The sequence below is a fragment of the Bos indicus x Bos taurus genome, chromosome 2 (genome assembly GCF_003369695.1).
Source record: "Bos indicus x Bos taurus breed Angus x Brahman F1 hybrid chromosome 2, Bos_hybrid_MaternalHap_v2.0, whole genome shotgun sequence".
Lineage (NCBI taxonomy): Eukaryota > Metazoa > Chordata > Mammalia > Artiodactyla > Bovidae > Bos > Bos indicus x Bos taurus.
In genome coordinates, this window is record NC_040077.1 from 90,283,957 (window position 1) to 90,305,262 (window position 21,306).

General features: G+C 39.1%; 1 protein-coding gene across 1 annotated transcript in view; it reads left to right on the plus strand.

Annotated features, from left to right (window-relative positions):
• Nucleotides 1-21,306, plus strand: part of CDK15 (cyclin dependent kinase 15) — a 96,381-nt gene that overhangs the window by 31,975 nt on the left and 43,100 nt on the right. Inside the window, exon 9 of the mRNA XM_027564470.1 lies at nt 10,878-10,971. Within this exon, the coding sequence (XP_027420271.1) occupies nt 10,878-10,971 (94 nt within the window). The remainder of the gene's footprint in view (nt 1-10,877; nt 10,972-21,306) is intronic.

Here is a 21,306-nt window from a genome sequence, read left to right on the forward strand (position 1 = left end):
ATAACTATACGGTACTCTTCACTTTATTTTTTAATACTTTTATTTATTTATTTGGTTGCACTGGGTCTTCATTGCTGCTCCTGGGCTTTCTCAGTTGCGGGGAGCAGGGGCTGCTCTTTAGCTGTGATGTGTGGAGGGCTTTGGTTGTGTCGTGTGGCAGGCTTCTCGTTGCGGTGGCTTCTCTTGTTGTCGAGCACGCGCTCTAGGGTATATGGCTCAGCAGTTGCAACTCTCGGGCTCTAGAGCACAGGCTCACTATGTGTGGCACACAGGCTGAGTTGCTCCACAGCATGTAGGAGCTTCCCAGACCAGGAATCAAACCTGTGTCTCCTACATTGGCAGATGGATTCTTTATCACTGAATTACCAAGGAAGCCCCTAGACTATACTCCTTCAAAGAGCTGTAGAGGAAGAAAAAAATTTCTTCTATTCTCTGAGGTTCAGTGGATGGGTCTGTGAAATAAGCTGACAAAAGACAGATGAACAGAAGAAAAGCATACATGTTTTATTTTATGTTAAAAGTTTTATGTGACATGGGGTAAGTGGCTTCATAAAAAGGAGAGAAAATCCCCAAAGAAACAGCTAGACTTGGAGGCTTTTATACCATTCTGACAAAAGATGATATACTCCTCTGTAAAGAGAAGTAACAAGACAAAGGAAAAGGGCTTCTGAAATCTTTAGGGTGATAACTGTGAGAAGGTAAATATGTGTATGGGGAACCCTAGTGGTGGATAAGGGTAACTTATCAACAACTGTTTACATACATTCTTCTTGGTGCCATCTCTGCATCTGGTGATAAGGTTTTTCTCCCCTCCAGGGCTGGGAAAGGGGTCATCTTCACAAGGGGATTTTATGTCCTCCTTATGGGCTTCCCTTGTGGCTCAGATGGTTAAGAATCTGCCTGCAATGCCAGAGACCCAGGTTTGATCCCTGGGCTTGGAATATCCCCTGGGAAAGGGAAAAGCAAACCATTGCAGTATTCTTGCCTGAAGAGTTCCATGGACAGAGGAGCCTGGTAGACTACAGTCCATTGTGTCGCAAAGAGTCAGACAGGACTGAGCACCTAACACTTTCACACTTTCAGACAGCCCAAGAGAAGCAAAATCTCATCCTGTGTCTGCTTTTTCTCAATTGCCTTCAGCTCATACTGATCCTTATACCAGAATGGCATATTTTGGGGGTGGTATTTTCTGTTCCTATATAGAGTCAATGTTTGAATAGACAAAAAAAAAAAAAAAATTTAGGGAAATGTTCCAGATTAAAGAGACTAAAGAAGCATGTCTACTAAACATAATGCATGGTCCTAGATTGGATACTGGGGGAGAAGGAGCTAAAGAACCCTCCTGGGACAATCAGTGGAACTTAAACATGGACTGTAGATTAGATAGCGGTATTGAGATCAGTATTAACTTTCCTGATTTTGATAATTGCATTGTTGTTGTGTAAAAGAATGCTTTTGTTCTTAGAAGATACATGTGGAAGTATGTAAGGGTGAAGAACCATGGTATCTGCCACTTATTCTCTATTGCTTCAGAAAAAAATTAGATAATAGATAGATGGATGATAGAAAAAATGATAAAACCAAAAAGGCAAAGTGTTGGCAATTGGGAATCTGTTTGAAGTATATAAGACAATTCTTTCTACTGTTTTTGTAACTTTAATTTTGAAATTATTTCAAAATTAAAGGTTAGCAAAAAAAAAAAGTTGAAAAAAACCTGGTGTTTCACCAAAGAGAATGAAGTAGCACTGGCTTTGTTAGAAGCACTGGCCCAGTACATAGTCAATATTTTCAGTTATTTACTATGTGTTTGAGAAGGATGTGTATTCCCAAATTGTTGGGTACAGGACTTTACATATGTTCAAAATTTCAAGGTTGTTACTTGTGTTATTCACAATTTCTTTATATAATTTTTGTCTGTTTAAGCTATCAGGGGAAGATATATTGAAGTTTTTGATTTGTCATATTTCTATTCATTTTTCCTTTATTTACTTTGAAGCTATTTTCATCAAGTGAAAATAAATTTAAAACTGTTCATCATTCCCTCATGCACTTCAAATATGACTTTGGAATAACTTTCCTCTTTTGATACAAACCCTTTAAAGCTTTCTTTAGTGTTGGCCTGTTGGTGTCAAACTCCGCTTTTGTTTCTTAAGATAAACTCTCATTGTTAAAGGTATCCCATTGCTGGGGGTGTAATTCTAGATTGACATTATTTTCTCTCAGAACTTGGAGGATCTTTTCCCATTTTGTCTTCCAGTGCTGCTCCTGTGAAGATTGCTTTTAGCCTAATTGTAGGGAAGTTTGATTTTGGCCTTATTGTCTTTCTCTTTTACAGGTGATCTCCCATTTTCTCTGGATATGATAAAGAATTTTTTTTGCCTTCATTATTATGCAGTTTTCACTATAATGTGTCCAATGTGGACTTCTTTTTACTTACCCTGCTTGGTGTATATTGTGCTTCTTCTAATTATGAATTCATGTTTTCCATCAGCCATTTTCTTTTTAGTGTTGCCTCTATTCCAGTCTCTCTTTCTGGAACTCCAATGAAAGATTATCTTTCTATCATCCTTGGCTCTTATCCTCTCTTTCATATTTTCAGTCCCTTTAACTCTCTGTGCTACTTTTGGGTAATTTCTTCATCTACCCATCCTTTAAACCCCTCTTAAACTATGTATCCCTTAGTTTTTACTGAATATACTAAAGTGTATGTTATTCCACTGATAAGTGTTTCATTAATTTAATCATGAATAACGATGTGATGCTCACAGAATAAAAACTCAGTCATAAGTTAAAATTATTGTCATTACTGTTATTAATTTGATGATTGTTGTTTGTCCAGTAAAACTCAAAAAGTAATGTATAAATAGAATAATCATTATCTTTCAGTATTTACTATAATGGTTTACTCTACATAACTGTTAGATATTAAGTGTTTACATTGGGAGGAGAAGGCAATGGCACCCCACTCCAGGACTCTTGCCTGGAAAAATCCCATGGACAGAGGAGCCTGGTAGGCTGAAGTCCATGGGGTCGCTAAGAGTCGGACACGACTGAACAACTTCACTTTGACTTTTCACTTTCATGCATTGGAGAAGGAAATGGCAACCCACTCCAGTGTTTTTGCCTAGAGAATCCCAGGGACAGGGGAGCCTGGTGGGCTGCCATCTATGGGGTCGCACAGAGTCGGACACAACTGAAGCGACTTAGCAGCAGCAGCAGCAACATTAGGAATCCTCTTCTATTTTTTTTCTTTTCAGGGTGAGGAAAATGAGCAAGGAAAAGATTTCCAGTTACAATGGAAGAAAAGGCCATGCAACCCCATAGGGTACAAACTGAACGCTTTTGTAAGGAAGCAGGTGACAGTGGTTGAGCATTAGAGCCTTTGTCCTAATGAAACTAATTTAACAAGAGCCTCTCATTCACAGTAAACCCTGGGAGCAACAGAGTCCTTGGCCCAAAGCAAACACTTAAAATATGGAAAATACACCAGTAAGACACATTGGTTATTCCCAGCACTTACAACCAACATCCTCTAATCTCCCATCATCTTTTCCTCTCTTTCTGATACTTTTTCAGACCTAAAAAGATTTCATTAGCAACTTCAGTGGGAAAAAAAAAACACACCTCAATGCTTTAGGATGATTACACTTTTTGCTTTTAATTTTTGTATTGTGTTAAAATATATATAACAAAAATTACCATTTTAACTATTTTCAAATGTACAGTTCAGTGGCATCAAGTCCCACCACCTCCACCATCCACATCTCCAGAACTTTTCATCATCCCAGTATGACTCTTTGTACCCATTAAACAATCACTTCTTTTTGCTCCCTCCTCTCAGTCCCTGACAACCACTATCGTACTTCCTCTCCCTGTGAACTTGACCACTCTAGTACCTCATATAAATGCAATCATACAGTATTTGTCCCTCCATGTCTGGCTTTTTTCACTTAGCATAATATTTTCAAGGTTCATTCATATTATGCTAAACTGGGTTTTAAACAAGAATTTCCTTTGATAGTCAACTCCTCTATTCAAAACTAACTGCAGGCAGATGCTGGATTTAGAACTACAGAAAGTTATCAGTGCCTGAGGGATTCTTTATGGTCAAATCTCCTGCTGCAAACTTCCAAATATAAAGAGTGGCCCAGGGAAAAGCAAATAGAAATATCATGTCACTGCCATATATCAGGCTGCTCTGAATTAACTTCAATAGTGAAAAGTGAAATATTGACTCACTTCTCCCAACAATGTTCTTGTAGACTCCTTGCATCTCCCCAAACCTAAAACTCCTGAGATGGTTTATTTCTCCAGAGATTGCCTGAAGAATTTGAGGAATCTTTTTCTCTCTTATGGGAAGAATTTGCTCATGCTCAGAATAGAGAAAAGACCAGGAAGAAAGCCAGAAAAAGCAGAAAACATGTTAGCTGTTTCTTCTAACGTGACTGAAGAACCACAGTTGGAGCAATAAAATGACCCAGTGCATCTCTCCCTTCTGGAAGGATTCACTGTTTGATGTCACCAGCTCTTTTTTCCCCTGCGTGTGAAGTTTCCCTTCATCTACATGGGCTGCCCCAAGGGTATCTCCACAGAGCAGAAATCCTCTGAGAAGCCTAAAGATATGTAGGGTAATAAGAGCCACAGGAATGAAGATTTAAGAACAAAACAGAGGAATAAAAAGAAATAGGAGCTGGCTCCCTATCTGGACATGAATGTTCAGAATACTTAAAATGTTTGCTTTAAGACTAGTCTGGGGTGGACAAAATAGATGATAGCCACACAACTTGCTTAAGAAACAAATAAAAACAATGAAAGTCACACAACTTGTTCACAAAGCAAATAAAAAAAAAAAAACAGTTCTGAGGAATAAATGGAAAAAATAAGAAAGTGAGTTGTACATTTTTTAAAAAACAGTACTTACCTGAAAAAAATCTTTCCTTCTTCAAACTTAAGGTGCACAGACTTATTTTCTTTCCAGTGCACTGATATTTATGATACAAATAGTCCAGCTTCTGAAATACAATTGATTTAGGAATTTTGTTTGTCTTGTAAGTATTCTAAGTGCATAAGTGCATTGCACATGCACACACACACACACACACACTCACACACACACACATATATTTTATTAGTCTGCCAGGCTCCTCTGTCCATGGAATTCTCCAGGCAAGAATACCGGAGTGGGTAGCCATTCCCTTCTCCAAGGGATCTTCCCCACCCAGGGATCAAACCTGGGTCTCCTCATTGTAGGCAGATTCTTTACCAATTGAGCCCCCAGGGAAGCCCTTATAAAAAACCTTAGACTCTAGATTGGTAGGTGAGGAAGGTTTAATCTGTCCCTAAGTGAAACTTAAAAAGAAAGACTCAAGAAAATGTCTATATGGCACCAACCGCACAAATGCAGATATAAATGGAATTTCAACCAATATTAGCATTTTATTCTTTTATGCAAACATCTCGTGTTATTTTGTAGTACTTACACAGAAGCCTTAAAGTCCAGCTTTCTCCAGTATATTTTACATAATTGTGCCCACTGTCCTAGTGGTGTAGAAGATAAAGGACACTAAGAAATTGTGTATGAAAAGGACTTCCTTTTTGGTTCCTCTCAGCCACCATTATAAAAGGACATAAAAAGGCAACAAGCTCTTTCTTAGCCATGAAAGCCTTTTGAGGGGAGGGAAGGCTCAGTAAACTAGCGATGACTATGGTTTAACCTTGTTTAGAACACCCTCAAGCCTTCTGGTAATTTGTGAGCTCCTGGGGTTTCTGGAGCTATTGTGATACTGGATGGAGAGTTGGTTCAAATCTTCAAAAGCCAGTACATTTTCATTTCAATTTTGTGTCAGTTAATAAATAATCACTTGTGTTTTATACCCACAGATACATAAATATATATTTGTGTGTGTTTTTCTTTTTCACTTCAAATTGAAATGGCTTGAGACCTTTCAAGAACGCAGAGAAAGCATGAGGGGAAGTGGGTGGAGACCATTTGATGGTATTCACCATCTCAGTTTTTCAGCTGGCTTGTCTCACAGTTGACATTGCTAGCAACCAGGATGTTTTTAAACCATTTGACAGTTTGCTATTACTTTCATTATTCTCCATGTATTGTTTAATTTACACCTTTTATATCTGTTGCTTTAAAGACAAGAAGTAAAAAGAATATGAATATTTAAAAGCAAGCCAGTAAGGAGTCTTAAAATGATAATAAAGAAATAGAGGAAAACAACAGAATAGGAAAGACTAGAGATCTCTTCAAGGAAATTAGAGATACCAAGGGAACATTTCATGCAGAGATGGGCTCAATAAATGACAGAAATGGTATGGACCTAACAGAAGCAGAAGATATTAAGAAGAGGTGGCAAGAATACACAGAAGAACTATACAAAAAAAGATCTTCACGACCCAGATAATCACGATGGTGTGATCACTCACCTAGAGCCAGACATCCTGGAATGTGAAGTCAAGTGGGCTTTAGGAAGCATCACTATGAACAAAGCTAGTGGAGGTGAGGGAATTCCAGTTGAGCTATTTCAAATCCTAAAAGATGATGCTGTGAAAGTGCTGCACTCAATATGCCAGCAAATTGGGAAAACTCAGCAGTGGCCACAGGACTGGAAAAGGTCAGTTTTCATTCCAATCCGAAAGAAAGGCAATGCCAAAGAATGCTCAAACTACCGCACAATTGCACTCGTCTCACATGCTAGTAAAGTAATGCTCAAAATTCTCCAAGCTAGGCTTCAGCAATATGTAAACTGTGAACTTCCAGATATTCAAGCTGGTTTTAGAAAAGGCAGAGGAACCAGAGATCAAATTGCCAACATCTGTTGGATCATCAAGAAAGCAAAAGAGTTCCAGAAAAACATCTATTTCTGCTTTATTGACTATGCCATAGCCTTTGACTTGTGGATCACAACAAACTGTGGAAAATTCTGAAAGAGATGGGAATACCAGACCACATGACCTGCCTCTTGTAGGTCAGGAAGCAACAGTTAGAACTGGACATGAAACAACAGACTGGTTCCAAATAGAAAAAGGAGTTTGTCAAGGCTGTACATTGTCACCCTGCTTATTTAACTTATATGCAGAGTACATCTTGAGCAACGCTGGGCTGGAAGAAGCACAAGCTGGAATCAAGTTTGCCAGGAGAAATATCAATAACCTCAGATATGCAGATGACACCACTCTTATGGCAGAAAGTGAAGAAGAACTAAAGAGCCTCTTGATGAAAGTGAAAAAGTTGGCTTAAAGCTCAACATTCAGAAAACTAAGATCATGGCATCCGGTCCCATCACTTCATGGGAAATAGATGGGCAAACAGTGGAAACAGTGTCAGACTTTATTTTTCTGGGCTCCAAAATCACTGCAGATGGTGATTTCAGCCATTAAATTAAAAGACGCTTACTCCTTGGAAGGAAAGTTATGACCAACCTAGATAGCATATTCAAAAGCAGAGACATTACTTTGCCGACAAAGGTCCGTCTAGTCAAGGCTATGGTTTTTCCAGTGGTCATGTATGGATGTGAGAGTTGGACTGTGAAGAAAGCTGAGTGCCAAAGAATTGATGCTTTTGAACTGTGGTGTTGGAGAAGACTCTTGAGAGTCCCTTGGACTGCAAGGAGATCCAACCAGTCCATCTTAAAGGAGATCAGTCCTGGGTGTTCTTTGGAAGGACTGATGTTGTAGCTGAAGCTCCAGTACTTTGGCCACCTGATGCAAAGAGCTGACTCATTTGAAAAGACCCTGATGTTGGGAAAGATTGAAGGCAGGAGGAAAAGGGGACAACAGAGCTTGAGATGGTTAGATGGCATCACTGACTCAATGGACATGAGTTTGGGTAAACTCCGAGAGTTGGTGATGGACAGGGAGGCCTGGCGTGCTGTGGTTCATGGGGTTGCAAAGAGTCGGACACGACTGAGTGACTGAACTGAACTGAACTGAATTCTAAAAATTCACCTCAAGATACTATTCACCAGATTTTTAAGAGACATTCATCTCATCAAAATTCTGTTTTCCTTTTTTTGGCCATGTAGAACAGCTTGCAGGATCTTAGTCCTTTACCAGGGATAGAACCCGGGCCCTGACAGCAGAAAGGTGGAGTCTTAGCCACTGGACCACCAGGGAACTCCCAAAATGCTTGTATCACACATCAGGATGTCTCTTGTACATGAGAAATCAGTAAAACACATACAGTGGACATTTTATCCAATTAGTTTTTTTAGCAACTGGGGATAAAGACAACCTGTTGTTTGAGGGAAAGGATAAAAACCTACAAAACTCAGTCTGATACCTCTTATTTATGTGTACACAAAATTCTGAGAATAAGTTAATTGACTATTTTACATGCAAACCGAATATTAAGTCATGAAAATTGTCTCTTGAAATGGTAAGATATGTTTAAATGTGCATACTTTTAAAAATATATATATTCTCTCCCCAAACTAGACATAACATAAAAATTATTCTTAAGCTTATTTATCAAGAAATCTTATTTCTGCTACACAAAATAAATTAAATAGCATGTGTCTATAGTCAGATGGAAAAGTGGAAATGTATCATGAAAAAGTATTAGGCACTCAGTTGTGTCCAATTCTTTGAGACCCCATGGACTATATAGGGTTCTCTGTGCATAGACTTCTCCAGGCAAGAATATTGGAGTGGGTAACTATTCCCTTCTTTAAGGAATCTTCCTGAGCCAGAGATCGAACCTGGGTGTCTTGAGTTGAAGGCAGATTCTTTACTATATTAATTTGAATAATATTAAAAACCATTTAAAATTAATTTCATAATAAACCTTTAATAATATGATGATAATCAGTTCTGAATATTCATTGGATGGACTGATGCTGAAGCTGAAACTCCAATACTTTGGCCACCTGGTGCGAAGATCTGACTCACTAGAAAAGATCCTGATGCTGGGAAAAATTGAAGACAGGAGGAGAAGGGGACGACAGAGGATGAGATGGTTAGATGGCATCACCGATTCAATGAACATGAGTTTGAGTAAGCTCCGGGAGTTGGTGATGGCCAGGGAAGCCTGGCGTGCTGCAGTCCATGGGGTCACAAAGAGTCGGACATGACTGAGCTACTGAACTGAACTGAACTGAACTGAATATGACGATCTATACTAAAATGTTTTACTTAAATTTTCTTCTTTATCATGCCACAGCAAAACATCAAGATGATTAAGGAAGTTTGCAAAATTATGTGTTATGGTGAAAGAGATTTGGAGTCAAAAATCAGAAAGTATTAGACCATGGGAATAATCTCTGTAATCAATTATTTGAAGTAAGTGAAAGTTGCTCAGTCATGTCCGATTTGTGACCCCATGGACTATACCATGGAATTCTCCAGACCAGAATACTGTAGTGGGTAGCCTTTCCCTTCTCCAGGGGATCTTCCCAACCCAGGGATCGAACCCAGGTCTCATTGGGTTCTGCATTGCAGGCAGATTGTTTACCAGCTGAGCCACAAGGGAAGCCCCTTGAAGCATTCTCAAAAAAGTTTTGTGAGAGTAAAAATGTGTGTTACCAGCAAAATCTTACTTCTTACTGTTCCTTAGGAATTACCCTCCAGTTTGACTAAGCAGGAAAGACAATTTATTTTAAGATGCATGTGCCTGAGTGCTAAGTCGCTTCAGTCATGTCTGACTCTTTGCGACTCTATGGACTGTAGCCCGCCAGGCTCATCTGTCCATGAGATTCTCTAGGCAAGAGTACTGGAGTGGGTTGGCATGCCCTCTCCAGGAGATCTTGCCAACCCAGGGATCAAACCCACGACTCCTGTGTCTCCTTCATTGGCAGATGGGTTCTTTACCACTAGTACCACCTGGGAAGTCCTTTAAAATGTGCATTCTCTGTTTAAATCAGGATGCATTTCAGTCAGTAACATCTTAGAATAGCCATCAACCATGCTGCAGTTGTGACTATAGTTACCCTTGTATGTGTGTGGACATCAAACATGTCAGCATCAAAACTTGCTGAATGGGAGTCAGTGACTTTGAAGACAGGAGAGCTTTATTTCTTTCTTTATTTTTTAACTCTTAGGAAACCAAATGGTTGTGGAGAATAAGTGAATCAGACATATTTAGCAATATTTTTTAAGCTGGAATCAAAAGTGTAACTTGTAATTGCAAGGTCAGCCTAGGATCCCAGCACCAATAACTCTTAGTTCTTTTATTTTAAGAAATAAGGATTATTTTAAGAAATGCTGTATCATCAAACTCCTGGACAATACCATCAAAAGACGATATCATGGATATAAACACAGACATTAAACAGTCTTTGTCAAATGCTGAATGTGAGAAAGTTTGATGAGTACCTGAATCAATTTCTTTCATTTAATATTTTTCATTGTACAAGTATGATAGTTGATGAAATAATCTGTCTGATTAAATGTGTAACAGCCCTTTCAATGAGTATAAAAGAAACATTCTGATCATGTCATAGTTTAACTTGTGGGGTTTTTTTTTTTTTTTTTGGTTTTTTTTTTTTTTTTGGTTTCTTAAAAGTACATACAATAATGATGCTTCTTACAATGATAGCACCTTAGATTCAGTGAAAGAGGGTATTCAGTTTGGAGACTCAGTATTTTCTTCCTCTCTCATAAAATAGATAGTTAATGAGCTTGAATGAACTAAAATGTTTGCTATCTATACTGTGATCCTAAATGCCCAATGCGTTCCATTTTAACAAAAAGCTGCAAGCTGTTCTTATCTTTGTTTAACATAGGGACTTTTTTTGCCAAGACTTTTCATAGTGCATGGCCCATATTTAATTATCCTTAAAATATTTCTTAAGGGATGAAATGCTAGTAGTTCGGTTTTGCATGTATGGTTTCCTTGAAAGTATCGGGTTGACTCTTATTTCCTTTGTTAGGGGTGCAGGCTGCATCTTTATTGAAATGTTCCAGGGTCAACCCTTGTTTCCTGGGGTTTCCAACATCCTTGAACAGCTGGAGAAGATCTGGGAGGTAAGAGAAGAATTCCTCTTAGGAAGAAAAAATATATGCATATAAAACTTTGAACCAAATTTGCGTTAGAAACAAATGAAGCAGTCCATCTGCTTTGAGACATTAAGCCATATTTTGAGGTTGTGGAAACTGTGGTGTTTGCCAGGGGCTTAAGCACCTAGGGAATGAGTGGTTAGGAAGCCCCCCTTTGTCCCATAGATGCCCTTGAATCCTCCTGCTCCTGATGACTATTATCTTAACATCCAAGGGCAATTTCTGCCATTACTAACCTTCCCTGCAACCCCCAGGTCTAATTCTACCACATATTTGGCCATGGATCTTTGTCAACTGAAGATAAAACACTACATTTTCACAGAGCCCTGATAAAACAAAATGTTAGCTTCCCATGTTAGTGTAAGAGAAATATACTACTTATGCTCCAAAACTAGATTTCTAAGGTGACAGGATGCTTATGTATGTGTGTTTCCACTTCTTTATTCATTTTTTATCCCTCCCTCATTTGCACTATTGGGGCTTCCCTGGTGGCTCAGTGGTAAAGAATCTGCCTGCAATGCAGGAGACTCGGATTCGATCCCTGGGTTGGGAAGATCCCCTTACGGCTGACATGGCAACCCACTCCAGAGTGTATTCTTGCCTGGAGAATCCCATAGACAGAGGAGCCTAGCTATAGTCCGTAGATAGGGCTGCAAAGAGTCAGACACAACTGAAGCAACTTAGCACGCACATGCACGCAGTTGCACATTATGTACTTCATTTTTATGTCCCTTGTAGCTTATATTTTTGGATTTCCCTGGTGGTTCAGTGGTAAAGAATTTGCTTGCCAATGCAGGAGATGACAGTTTGATCCCTGGGTCAGAAAGATCCCCTGGAGAAGAAAATGGCAATCCACTCTAGTATTCTTGTCTGGGAAATCCCAAGGATAGAAGATCCTGGCAGGCTACCATCCATGGGGTCACAAAAGACTTGGACATGACTTAGCGACTAAACAGCAATAGTGATAGTCATTTATATATGGCTCTCTTTTTCTGATGATTTTTAAATTGTGGTTAAAGATATATATAGCATAAAATTTACCATTCTAACCATTTTTAAGAGTACAGTTCATAACATTAAATACATTCACCTTGCTGTGCAACCATCACCACCATCCATTTCATCATCCAAAACTTTTCATCATCCCCAACAGCAGCTCTATATCCATTCAACCAGCCCCCCATTTTCCTGCCCCTAGCCACTGGTAACCTCTCATCTACATTCTGTCTGCATGAAATTGCCCATTCTAGGTTTTCATATAAGTGGAATCATACAGTGTTTGTCCTTTGTGTCTGGCTTATTTCACTTAGCATAATGTTTTCAAGATCCATCCATATTGTAGCATGTATCAAGTACTTTAAACTGGGGTGGGTAGGGTATTCCTTGTATCCTGGATTCGGATTCCTTTAAGTTTGCTTGTTTCAAGCAAGCATCTAGAGCATTCTTGCTAATAGCCTCCCAATCAGGTATCTGGGGAAATAATGCAAAGTGGGATTTTTGTGTGCAGGTGAGGAAACTTATCTTTTCTCAAACTCTTTGTGATTTTGACTTAATGTCATCAAACATTTTGCCTTGCAGGAATAATATAAAATTTCATTTTTGAATTATGTTTCCACTGCAGAGTCCTTCATTTATTAAAAATTTTAAAAAGCTGGGGATTTCCCTGGTGGTCCAGTGGCTAAGACCCTGTGCTTCCAATGCAGGGAGCCCAGGTTTGATCCCTGTTCAGGGAATTAGATATCACATGCCACAACAAAAGATCCATTGTGCTGCAACTGAGACCTGGCACAGCCAAATAAAAATAAATAAATAAATATTTGTAAAAGCCCATGTAAAAAACACTTATATCATTTTTTTAAGTTGAATTTTACAACATGAAGGTGAAGATAATCCTCAGGAAACTTTTAGGAAAAGGGAAGAGTTAGTTGCTAGTGTCTGGAGGGAAAATGACTCACATTTATGAAGATATTCTGTGCAAACCAGTCTAGTGCCACAGATTCATGACCCAGAAAACACAGTGTGTTGTGAACACTAAAATAGAATGTCCTTTGTGAAATTCAGATGTTTTATAGAGATTAATCACTGCCATTAAGCTTTCTTTTGGAAACACGGAGGATATAATGGAGGAACACAGGACAAATTGGGAAACATTCACACACTAAAAAAAATTTCAAGCCAAAAGATTTTTCTTCCTCAAAATTTCCCCGCAAGCACTGTTTATAATAGCCAGGTCATGGAAGCAACCTAGATGTCCATCAGCAGATGAATGGATAAGAAAGTTGTGGTACATATACACAATGGAGTATTACTCAGCCATTAAAAAGAATACATTTGAATCAGTTCTAATGAGGTGGATGAAACTGGAGCCTATTATACAGAGTGAAGTAAGCCAGAAAGAAAAACACCAATACAGTATACTAATGCATATATATGGAATTTAGAAAGATGGTAACAATAACATGGTATACAAGACAGCAAAAGAGGCACTGATGTATAGAACAATTTTTTGGACTCTGTGGGAGAGGGAGATGGTGGGATGATTTGGGAGAATGGCACTGAAACATGTATAATATCATATATGAAACGAGTCGCCAGTCCAGGATCGATGCACGATACTGGATGCTTGGTGCACTGGGATGACCCAGAGGGATGGTACGGGAAGGGAAGAGGGAGGAGGGTTCAGGATGGGGAACACGTGTATACCTGTGGCGGATTCAGGTTGATATATGGCAAGACCAATACAATATTGTAAAGTTAAAAAATAAAATAAAGAAAAAAAAAGAAGTTAAAAAAAAAATTTTCCCTGCAAGACTGATAAATGCTACTGATGAATGCTACCTTCAAAAATTATTACTGGATTCCATAACATCATCTAAGCTGGAGGTTCAGTTCAGTTCAGTTCAGTTGCTCAGGCGTGTCCGACCCTTTGCAACCCATGAATCGCAGCACACCAGGCCTCCCTATCCATCACCAATTCCTGGAGTTCACCCAAACTCATGTGCCTCGAGTCGGTGATGCCGTCTGGCCATCTCATCCTCTGTCGTCCCCTTCTCCTCTTGTCCCCAATCCCTCCCAGCATCAGAGTCTTTTCCAATGAGTCAACTCTTCACATGAGGTGGCCAAAGTACTGGAGTTTCAGCTTTAGCATCATTCCTTCCAAAGAAATCCCAGGGCTGATCTCCTTCAGAATGGACTGGTTGGATCTCCTTGCAGTCCAAGGGACTCTCAAGAGTCTTCTCCAACACCACAGTTCAAAAGCATCAATTCTTCGGTGCTCAGCCTTCTTCATACTCCAACTCTCACATCCATAATGACCACAGGAAAAAGCATAGCCTTGACTAGACGAACCTTTGTTGGCAAAGTAACATCTCTGTTTTTGAATATGCTATCTAGATTGGTCATAACTTTCCTTCCAAGGAGTAAGTGTCTTTTAATTTCATGGCTGCAGTCACCATCTGTAGTGATTTTGGAGCCCAGAAAAATAAAGTCTGACACGGTTTCCACTGTTTCCCCATCTATTTCCCATGAAGTGTTAGGACCGGATGCCATGATCTTTGTTTTCTGAATGTTGAGCTTTAAGCCAACTTTTTCAGTCTCCTCTTTCACTTTCATCAAGAGGCTTTTGAGTTCCTCTTCACTTTCTGCCATAAAGGGGGGCATCATCTGCATATCTGAGGTTATTGATATTTCTCCCGGCAATCTTGATTCCAGCTTGTGTTTCTTCCAGTCCAGTGTTTCTCATGATGTACTCTGCATATAAGTTAAATAAGCAGGGTGACAATGTACAGCCTTGACGTACTCCTTTTCCTATTTGGAACCAGTCTGTTGTTCCATGTCCGGTTCTAACTGTTGCTTCCCGACCCGCATACAAATTTCTCAAGAGGCAGATCAGGTGTTCTGATATTCCCATCTCTTTCATAATTTTCCACAGTTTATTGTGATGCACACAGTCAAAGGCTTTGGCATAGTCAATAAAGCAGAAATAGATGTTTTTCTGGAACTCTCTTGCTTTTTGGAGCCCAAAAAAATAAAGTCTGACACTGTTTCCACTGTTTCCCCAACTATTTCCCATGAAGTGATGGGGCCAGATGCCATGATCTTAGTTTTCTGAATGTTGAGCTTTAAGCCAACTTTTTCACTCTCCTCTTTCACTTTCATCAAGAGGCTTTTGAGTTCCTCTTCACTTTCTGCCATAAGGGTGGTGTCATCTGCATATCTGAGGTTATTGATATTTCTCCTGGCAATCTTGATTCCAGCTTGTGTTTCTTCCAGCCCAGCGTTTCTCAGGATGTACTCTGCATAGAAGTTAAATAAGCAGGGTGACAATGTACAGCCTTGATGTACTCCTTTTCCTGTTTGGAACCAGTCTGTTGTTCCATGTCCAGTTCTAACTGTTGCTTCCTGACCTGCATAAAGGTTTCTCAAGAGGCAGGTCAGGTGGTCTGGTATTCCCATCTCTTTCAGAATTTTCCACAGTTTGTCATGATCCTCACAGTCAAAGGCTTGGCACAGTCAATAAAGCATAAATAGATATTTTTCTGAAACTCTCTTGCTTTTTCCATGATCCATTGGATGTTGGCAATTTGATCTCTGATTCCTCTGCCTTTTCTAAAACCAGCTTGAACATCTGGAAGTTCACAGTTCACGTCTTGCTGAAGCCTGGCTTGGAGAATTTTGAGCATTACTTTACTAGCGTGTGAGATGAGTGCAATTGTGTGGTAGATTGAGCATTCTTTGGCATTGCCTTTCTTTCGGATTGAAATGAAAACTGACCTTTTCCAGTCTTGGGGCCACTGCTGAGTTTTCCAAATTTGCTGGCATATTGAGTGCAGCACTTTCACAGCATCATCTTCCAGGATTTGAAATAGCTCAACTGGAATTCCATCACCTCCACTAGCTTTGTTCGTAGTGATGCTTTTCCAGGATGTCTGGCTCTAGGTGAGTGATCACACCATCATGATTATCTTGGTCGTGAAGATCTTTTTTGTACAGTTCTGTGTATTCTTGCCACTTCTTCTTAATATCTTCTGCTTCTGTTAGGTCCATACCATTTCTGTCCTTTATCAAGCCCATCTCTGCATGAAATGTTCCCTTGGTATCTCTAATTTTCTTGAAGAGATCTCTAGTCTTTCCCATTCTGTTGTTTTCCTCTATTTCTTTGCATTGATTGCTGAGGAAAGCTGTCTTATCTCTCCTTGCTATTCTTTGGAATTCTGCATTCAGATGTTTATATCTTTCCTTTTCTCCTTTGCTTTTCTCTTGTCTTCTTTTCACAGCTATTTGTAAGGCCTCCCCAGACAGCCATTTTGCTTTTTTGCATTTCTTTTCCATGGGGATGGTCTTGATCCCTGTCTCCTGTACAATGTCATGAACCTCCACCCATGGTTCATCAGGCACTGTCTCTATCAGATCTAGTCCCTTAGATCTATTTCTCACTTCCACTGAATAATCATAAGGAATTTGATTTAGGGCATACCTGAATGGTCTAGTGGTTTTCCCTACTTTCTTCAATTTAAGTCTGAATTTGGCAATAAGTATCTGATCCACAGTCAGTTCCCGGTCTTATTTTTGCTGACTGTATAGAGCTTCTCCATCTTTGGCTGCAAAGAATATAATCAATCTGATTTTGGTGTTGACCATCTGGTGATGTCCATATGTAGAGTCTTCTCTTGTGTTGTTGGAAGAGGGTGTCTTCTATGACCAGTGTGTTCTCTTGGCAAAACTCTATTAGCCTTTGCCCTGCTGCATTCTGTATTCCAAGGCCAAATTTGCCTATTACCCCAGGTGTTTCTTGACTTCCTACCTTTGCATTCCAGTCACCTATAATGAAAAGGACATCGTTTGGGGTGTTAGTTCTAAAAGGTCTTATAGGTCTTCATAGAATCATTCAACATCAGCTTCTTCACTGTTACTGGTTGGAGCATAGACTTGGATTACTGTGATATTGAATGATTTGTCTTGGAAATGAACAGAGATCATTCTGTCGTTTTTGAGATTGCATCCAAGTACTCCATTTCAGACTATTTTGTTGACCATGATGGCTACTCCATTTCTTCTAAGGGATTCCTGCCCACAGTAGTAGATATAATGGTCATCTGAGTTAAATTCACCCATTCCAGTCCATTTTAGTTTGCTGATTCCTAGAATGTCAACGTTCACTCTTGCCATCTCCTGTTTGACTACTTCCAATTTACCTTGATTCATGGACCTGACATTCCAGGTTCCTATGTAATATTGCTCTTTACAGCACCAGACCTTGCTTCTATCACCAGTCACATCCACAATTGGGTGTTGTTTTTGCTTTGGCTCCATCCCTTCATTCTTTTTGGAGTTATTTCTCCACTGATCTCCAGTAGCATATTGGGCACCTACCGACCTGGGGAGTTCCTTTTTCAGTATCCTATCATTTTGCCTTTTCATACTGGAGGTAGCCTAATGTAAATAACAGCTTTTAAGTTGCACATTTGAATTCTAGCCATTTTTCAGCTAAATGAATGTGTGCAAGTTATATAGTCCCTCTGAGCTTCAGTTTCCTCTTCTGTTACATGGGGCTGGTGATAATGATTTTATAACCTTGCTTTGAGAATTTTAAAAGAGCACGTGAGTAACAAGCACCACGTGCCCTACGTGCTCAACAAATGTTTGCTGTCTTTCTCTTTCTCTCTCAGAAATTATTTTCATAGTGATGTTTCAAAGACCAACCCAACTGTTGACAGGCATTTCCTAATATTTAACCTAATTGTTCTATTCTCTCTGTTAGTTTCTTGTCCACATTAGAGGAAGCAGAATTAACCCTGCCTAGATCTGACCCTGTGCAGCTGCTGCTGCTAAGTCGCTTCAGTCGTGTCCTACTCTGTGTGACCCCATAGACGACAGCCCACCAGGCTCCCCCATCCCTGGGATTCTCCAAGCAAGAACACTGGAGTGGGTTGCCATTTCCTTCTCCAATGCATGAAAGTGAAAAGTGAGAGTGAAGTTTCTCAGTTGTGTCCGACTCTTCGCGACCCCATGGACTGCAGCCCACCAGGCTCCTCCATCCATGGGATTTTCCAGGCAAGAGTACTGGAGTGGGGTGCCATTGCCTTCTCCATCTGACCCTGTAAAAGTGATCTTTTACACACTTGAAAAGTTTTTCCTATTCATTTAATCAGGAGGCAATATCATTGGGTACTCATTATCTTATAAGATGTTACAAAACATTGGGAAAATAGAAAGAATAGGAAAAATGCATAATCTGTGCTTTCAACTGTTGTTCAGTCTAGGTGGGGTGATGGGTGGTATATAAGTAAATACATGCAAAACAAACATGAACTATGTATAGATGCAAAAGATGTATGTATAACTAGATAGTTAACAACAATTATAATAGTGAGATAAGGTATGCCATTAGGATATTTGAAAAGTTGTATATAAATTGGTTTTTTAAAACATTACTTCCTATTTTTAAATGATTGTGTTCTTAAAGCAATCATTTTATAGTTCTTTGCATTTAGTGCAGCCTTTAGAAATCATAGAACACAAAGAATGAGTTACGACACTTCCCAGAATCTGATGGTTTTCTAGTTATTGGTTCAGGTTTCCAGGACTGGTCTTGGTGACTGTCCCTGACCATGTGAAGGATGTTTTAGGTATTAATAACTCGGTAAGTGAGAAGTTTGGACTTGTATCTGGACATAAAATACCCAAACATGAGTGATGCAACCAAAGCAAGCACATCTTAACAAATGGGTCCAACAGGTCTTACCCAGGAAGCCATGTTCATGTCTAACATTATGCTTATCACACTGCAATAAATCAGAAGGACTTTATTTTGACATTTATGACAACTCATTACACATTTAAAACAAGTAAACACATTAGAAATAACACTGGCATGATGTTAGAGTCACGAGTTCAGAACTCAGCTCTAACTTTAGGTTAGGAGGTAAAGCAAGCCTCACAACCTAACTTCTTGGGTCTTTAGTGTCTTCTGGTATATTTGGTTTTCTGACTCCTGAACTTGTGACCTCTTTGAACAAAGTGTTATGAGACTATTGTAGCGCCTATCATTTTTAATCATAACATTCTTCTCTGTTTATTAAGTCTCCCCCTCCTCCACTTCTGAAGTTATTTCTCAAGCTTATTGACTTGCCTAGCTCATTGTTGCACTCCAGTACTCTTGCCTGGAAAATCCCATGGGGGTCACGAAGAGTCAGACACGGCTGATTGACTTCACTTTCAGCAACAGCAGCAGCTCATTGTTGAGCTTCAGACTGTACTGATGAGGAGATAGTTCCATATTGCTTAGCTCTCCTTACTGGGCACCAGGAGGTCAGATTCATTATGTCTCATTTCCCCCTTCTTCTGTCCAAGCAGGTAGAGACCCCAGTTTTGTTACCACATCTATAGTTTCATGCTCTGAGAACAAGGAAGAACCATATTCATCAGTGTGTTGTCTATTATACTATTACATCCCAAGTAGTTTGGAAATTCAAACACTACAAATGGCTCCTGAAGTGTGTTTTACTAAAAATGGTGTACATAGACAAAAAAGGAAAGCTGCTTCAGGCTCTGTGATATTTGATGTAGGGACTAGTGGGTATCTCCCAATCTCTAATCACAACTTTTCTTTACATGTATTCTGAGATCTCATTCTTGAGAAGTCCTGAATCTTTACTTATCATCTTTCTGAAATACCCCTAGGTGTGTATGTGTGTGTGTGTTTACACCTGAATGGCTGTTATTAATTTTTGATCAATTTTTTAGAAATCTAATTCTTTCAATAAATATTTTTAGCAAATAATACCGGATGTAGCTCTAAAATCCAAATAAAATAAACTATGCAGACTTTAAAGCCATTAATCAAAATGCCTTCAGTTTCCATTTCAACAAAGGCAGAAAACAGCCTCTGCAGCCCACTGTGGTTTCAAACATAGCACTCACTAACTGCCTTTTAAGAGCCTTCAGGGAGAGAGTAAATCAACTATTTTTGGTTTTCAGTTTCCCAGTCAGTGAAGTGGAGATTTAGTAATTTTCTCAAGTGAAAATGAACTCAATAATTTTCAAATAAAAACTGAGCATCAAATTTCCAAATAAAGGATATTGAATTTTTGTTTAAACTTTTAAAATCTCAAAGCTTAAAGCTTTTAGCACAATCTTCTAAAATTGTTGGTATCCATTGTTGGCTTTAATTACACAATAATACAAAGTAGCCAACAATTCTGGTAACTTTTGGCTTAGAGAAAATATGGATGTGGTCATTTTTATTTCCTTTATTGCTTTCTCTTCATTATCTTTGCTTTCTTGTCATTTTCTTGCTAGGCAACAGAGATGTAGGGGTATTTGTGAATCATTCTGCCCACTTGTTTACACACACATCTGTGCAAATACATAAGATGGCAGTTTAGCAAAGAAGAATTAACTCCCCATCCTTTGGCCCTCTCCCACAAAAGAAGAATTAGTCCAGTTGGTTTTTCAAAATGGATTCCAGGATTCTCAGTGTTCCCTCTGGCTCGGGGTGGCTGATAGGAAAAGCTCACAATCCTCTCAGTAGCTTTTCAATTTGTTTAGGGAATGGATCAAAGAAAGAAGCTTCTACTGGGTGGCTTGATTTTTTATTATTATTATTATTATTATATGAGGGAAAATGGCACTTTGGTATCTTTTGTTTGAGGACAAGCTTAACAGGCACCACAAAGTATACTTGTCAGCCAGAGTCCTACTCAGCTAACTGGTGGTTATTAAGAGGCTTCCAGATTCCTCATCAATTTTCATCAGTCGAGGCTTCCCAGATGGTGCAATGATAAAGAATCTACCTGCCAGTGCAAGAGACACAAGAGACACAGGTTCATTGGTAAGATCACCTGGAGTAGGAAATCAGTCATTGTTGGGCAGTTGATTTCCTGCTATAACAATTGGGCCAGCATCTGTCTCCAGCATTTTACAAATGGATTCACTAGGCTTCTTCTATGAGAGATGCTTGTATTGAGGTATGCTTCCCAGAAGAGCTATATTGTAGTGGTGTATGAAAGCTACTAATGTTTCATTAGTATTTCACAAAAACAATATTATTCTAGCTCCCAACTGACATTGAGCATTTATGATTATCTTAAAAGAATGGTAAGGTTTTGTCTACAAGGGAACTCAGAGTAACAGAGTCATTTAAAATCTGAAGTATTTTGACTTAAATTCTAAAAGATTTTTCTTTTCTTAGTAATTAAAAAGTAAAGCTTCAGTTTAGTAATCCAAAGCATAAGTGAGCTCTTTTTCAAGCAATGTTGTTACTATTATGATCCACCAGTTAAAAACCAAACACTATATTCC